General features: G+C 34.2%; 1 protein-coding gene across 1 annotated transcript; it reads left to right on the top strand.

Annotated features, from left to right (window-relative positions):
- The first annotated feature begins 443 nt into the window (after window positions 1–443).
- Window positions 444–2,900, top strand: LOC107898941 (uncharacterized). The gene is made up of 6 exons (XM_016824514.2): window positions 444–1,160; window positions 1,237–1,439; window positions 1,525–1,735; window positions 1,816–1,901; window positions 1,997–2,088; window positions 2,169–2,900. The coding sequence occupies exons 1-6, from the start codon at window positions 1,071–1,073 to the stop codon at window positions 2,408–2,410; spliced, it is 924 nt and encodes a 307-aa protein (XP_016680003.1). The 5' UTR covers window positions 444–1,070; the 3' UTR covers window positions 2,411–2,900.
- The last annotated feature ends 1,965 nt before the right edge of the window (window positions 2,901–4,865 follow it).

Raw genomic sequence — 4,865 nt, 5'->3', positions numbered from 1 at the left:
CTTATTAGACTAGAGAACATATAGCAAAACGAGTAATTTTTTAGCAAGCTTGGTTAGATATATCATTCCATATATCTCATTCCCAATCAGCTCTGAAAAAAGTTGTTTATCCTTACGTTTTTTATTTAGAGGTTTGATTACTCATTTATGTCCAAATCAACTAAAAGAAGTTCAAAACGCTGTTTACCAAATACCTCATAGTGTAAGCAAAATAAACGCATGTTATTTAAGAGGGATGTAAATAATAATAAATCTCAAATTTTGGTTAATTGCAAACAAGTCCAGTTCTTTCTTTTCTCAAATTCTAAAAAAACCCTTTTGTTAATGCAAATAATTAAAAAGATTAATTAAAATAATTAAAAAGATTACTAATAAAGAAGTTCTGCATACACGTATCTTTCAAGAGCTGAGCTATAAATATGAAATCAAATGCTTCAACTATTATCGTCTTCCTTATCTAATCTTTCTTTGTCTTTTACAAGTTCTGTTCCAATAGGTATAGAAACCAATAAAATTTGAGAATTTTTCGGCTTTTGTCATCGAAACAAGAATAAAAGGGAAACTTTTCCCTTATTTTCTCTCGTTTTCTCGGACTTCACTTCGTTTTTCTTCTTCAGTTGGCGTGAAATTTGGGTTTGTTAAAAGAAAAACAACTTGTTTTGGTAGGTTTTGCGTAACTGGTTTTTGGATTTAACTTAAAGAATTAAACGTTGATTGGTCGTAGCGTTTTCCAAAAAGAAACAACAAAACCATTTCTTCATTTTTTATCAAAACCAGAGAAAGCTTGAATATTCAACAAAAAATTTTCCAACTACCAACAAAGACTAGGTTGAATCCAGATTTGTATTTATTTCAATTTTTTAAATTTAGTTTTCTTTCTCTCCATTTTCTGTTTCCTTAAATTTAGCTTATTCAAGCATTTTTTTTTCATTTATTTAACGAAATCGCGATAATCTCTCTCTTCCTCTATCCCCCATTGTTCTTCTCTTTTGTCTTCTTCAACTTGCCCTCTGTTTTCCCCTGTTTTTTGAGTTAGAGAGAAACCCCTTAATCTCTCTCTCTCCGAAATCATGATTTTCGACTCTGGTTCAACGCAATCGAACCTCGATTGTTTCCTCCATTGCACCACGCCTACTATCAAATCCCACTTCCTCTGCAAGGTCTGCAAATCCCCCTCTCTTTGTTTCTCTCTGTTTCGGTTCCATTTTTTAATGTTTTTTCAAAATGTTTTTGCAGAGCGAGATTAGGAACCTTAATCGTTTATGGCACCCTTGGGAGAGAGAAAAAGTTGAATATTTCACGTTGGGTGATCTTTGGAATTGTTACGACGAGTGGAGTGCGTACGGTGCCGGGGTTCCCATCGGTTTGAACAGCAACGAAACCTTGGTTCAATACTACGTCCCTTACCTCTCTGCAATCCAAATATTCACCAGCAGTAGGTAATAGAAATTGTTGTTTAATTTAAAAACTCATTAGTATCTGGAAGGCACATTCGGTAACATTTTTTGGGGGGCTTTAAAACAGAGAAGAAACGGAATCAGGCGATGGCGAGAGGGATTCTATTAGTGATTCTTATAGTGATGAAAGCGAGTTATGGAGATGGGACGGTTGTTCATCGGAGGAAGGTGGCTCCGATCAAGACAGCCTTTGGCATGTCAATAATAGATTGGGTTACCTTTATTTTCAATATTTCGAAAGAACTACACCTTATGGAAGGGTTCCACTCATGGATAAGGTATCATTCATGAACTATAGTAAGTGACCTATTGATTTTAGGTTTTAGGCTACAATTTATAGCTTCATGTCCCTTTGCAGATTAATGGATTATCAAGAAGATACCCTGGTTTGATCTCATTGAGGAGTGTAGATCTTTCTCCAGCTAGTTGGATGGCGGTTGCCTGGTAGGTGACATCTGTTCACAGCATTAGAAAAAGATAATACCTTCGTGTTTATGATTATTCGAATAAGAATTAATATGTGATGTGAATAATTACAGGTACCCAATTTATCATATTCCAATGGGAAGGACCATAAAAGACTTGTCTACATGCTTCCTTACTTACCACACTTTATCATCTTCTTTCCAAGGTGATGCCTTCAGCTTTTGTTTAAATTTAGAACATTTTTTTTCCCTTTTCTTTTTGCTGATGTTTATCGTGTATCTGTAGATATGAATCCTGAAGATAACATTGAAAATCCTAAAAAGAAACGAAATGAAGGGGACGATATATCACTTTTGCCATTTGGTTTAGCCACTTACAAGATGCAAGGCGACGTGTGGGTGTCAGGCAGTTGCGGCCAAGACCTAGAGCGACTAATGTCGCTTTTGAGTGTGGCTGATTCATGGCTCAAGCAACTTAGGGTCGAACACCATGACTTCAATTATTTCACCGGAATTCGACGTGGCTAAAACATAAATTTACTTTACAAGTAAATTTTCTTCGTGAAACCAATCCCATGGATTAAAGCGACTGATCACTAATTACCAAAAAAAATACAAAAACAAAAAAAAAGAGAGAAAAAACCAAAAAAAAAAAAGAAAGAAGAGAAACCTAAGTACGGGTTTTATTCTGGTTTTGTGCTTTGTGAAGTAATAGGGGGACCTTTAAACCTTATGAGCATTTGTGGTTGGCACTTAATATCGAAAACCCTTTTCAAAGTGGTCCAATCTGAGGCCAACCATTACAAGATTACAGCAAGTGGAGCTGTTTTTAAGCCTGTTTTCGGGCTTATTGCTGTAAACAAATGGGTTAGTGAGGCTCTTTGGGAACTTGTTTTTGGATTCTTTTTCACCATTATAGAGCCAATGAGAGATGTGGAAAAAATTGATGATAGCCTCCACAGTTTGACAATATTTTCTTTATCCCTATAGCAAAAATATTCAATCACTCATTTCTTAATCTTGATTTCATACTCTTTGGAGTCCTTTGTGTGATGCTAACATATGCATATGCAGTGACCAACTTATATCACAATCGCGGGTGCTTATATTATATTTCTAAGTTAAATTAAATTAAAATTAGGTTACAATTTTTAGATTACTTGACTTGATAGGGTTAAACTATAATATATTGCAAACAAATTGTCTCGTATATGAATCCAAGTTATTAATCAAGAAGTAAGTTCTTTTATTTTTGTTTTCTTTGTCCACAAGACTCGAACTTGAGATCTTATTTAAGGAATATCAAATTCTTTACTGTTCGATCCAACATGTATTGATGTCTCAAGTTTTTCTTTAACGCCTAGACATTGACTTGATTAATTAGAGTAACTGATCAACTTTATATTCAAATCGTCTCATCCAATTTTGCATAGTTTTTAAAGCCGAACAGAACCGGCTGGATGGACCGGAAATCGGTTCGAAATAAGGGGTTGGACCAATTGACTCGTCGACCGATTGAAATGAGTTAAAAACTTGTAAAGTCGGTGGTTGAACATGTTTTCTTTATTTGTTAATATTTTTATTTTTTGACTTTTTAAATAATTTATTCAATTAAACTAGGCAAACTGGACAGGCAGGGAACTAGTGGTTTGATCTATTCGACCACTTATCTAATTATGAAAACCTCGCTATTTTAAGCATGTTTTTATTAATCAGTATTTTTTAGATTTCCAATTTGCTTTTTACGTGTCTATCAATAACATTGGAGTCAATTTGCAAATCACTGATGCTACATTTAGTAGAATTATTATTTTTTACACATGTTTTAGTATATAGGTCAGTAATAAACTAACTTAATTGATAATGTTTAGTTATTTTTAGCAAAAAGAAAAAAAATTATTTACGAGAGTTTTTGTTTATATTTCTAATTTCTAATTTAAAATTAGACAAACTTTTTCATTTATGGGGATTATATTATTAAAGTTTTAAATGAATATGCAATTTAGGTATAAAGGTGATTGAGGGAGAACTAATTTGAAAGAAATTGGGACGACAAGACGAGGGTTTAGCAGTTGATATGTTGAATATGGGATTGACTATCTAACATTAAAGCTAGCTATAAAGTGCTGTAAATAGCCATAGCTCCTCTGACGTTGACAATGAAAATGTATCTCCTTTACTAGTTTCTAATAACTTCGTTCCACCGACATGTTCTTTAGAATAGTTTGTGCACCTACTCCAAATTATTGTCATAATATAAGTTGTAAAATGGTCATTGTACTGTTCCCCTGATCAAAAGAGAATCAATCTCGATGCAGCTACAGATTCGGAGCAGCCCTTGGATAGCTAGATATCTTCCTCTTCTTCTTCTTCTTCTTCATCTTTACCGTCATTCACTTGCCTTCATCATTATTTGACATTTCTCATCAACTCAAGCATATTGGAAACGTTTGCGAACAAAAACTCAGACATCCCTATAGTTAGTATTCATAGCTGGATTACTAAATAAATAACAAAGCTATCTGTGCATGTCACATACATTAACACGAAATTCCAATAAACTTTTTAGAGTTACTTTCGGTTAATGAGTGCAATCAATAAATTTTCCACTCGGAAACATAAAAAATGGGAAGCCCCACGATTCCACATTTTTATCAGGATGCATAACATAAGATCGAGTGTTTTTTTTTTTTCTCTAAATGCAACCACTAACCAAGTGTTATAAGGGAGAGTGGCAACATCACATGGGGGGCAATTGGCTCCATTAAGTCAATGTGAGCGTGGGTTGATATGGGTTGTATGGCACTTGGATTTTTGGTTAGCAGTCATCAACTTCGGCTGCCATTCCCACGGCTCAGATGCCTAACAGCTGTTGTATTTTGGGACTTCTATTTTTCTTTTTGGGGAGTGCCTCAATTATCTAACTTTACACACTTGCTTATTTGTGTGGTTTTAGACTTAAAAGAAATGAAAGACAATGCAT

Source organism: Gossypium hirsutum, chromosome D04 (genome assembly GCF_007990345.1).
Source record: "Gossypium hirsutum isolate 1008001.06 chromosome D04, Gossypium_hirsutum_v2.1, whole genome shotgun sequence".
Taxonomy (NCBI): domain Eukaryota; kingdom Viridiplantae; phylum Streptophyta; class Magnoliopsida; order Malvales; family Malvaceae; genus Gossypium; species Gossypium hirsutum.
The sequence above is the reverse complement of the archived record's forward strand: the minus strand, read 5'-3'. Positions and strand labels throughout refer to the sequence as shown.

Bases quoted from the DNA above. Each gene is read 5' to 3' on its own strand.
- LOC107898941 (XM_016824514.2), top strand. From the start codon at position 1,071: ATGATTTTCGACTCTGGTTCAACGCAATCGAACCTCGATTGTTTCCTC. The intron at 1,440-1,524 runs GTAATAGAAATT...GCTTTAAAACAG, and splicing joins CAAATATTCACCAGCAGTAG to AGAAGAAACGGAATCAGGCG. The intron at 1,902-1,996 runs GTAGGTGACATC...GAATAATTACAG, and splicing joins AGTTGGATGGCGGTTGCCTG to GTACCCAATTTATCATATTC.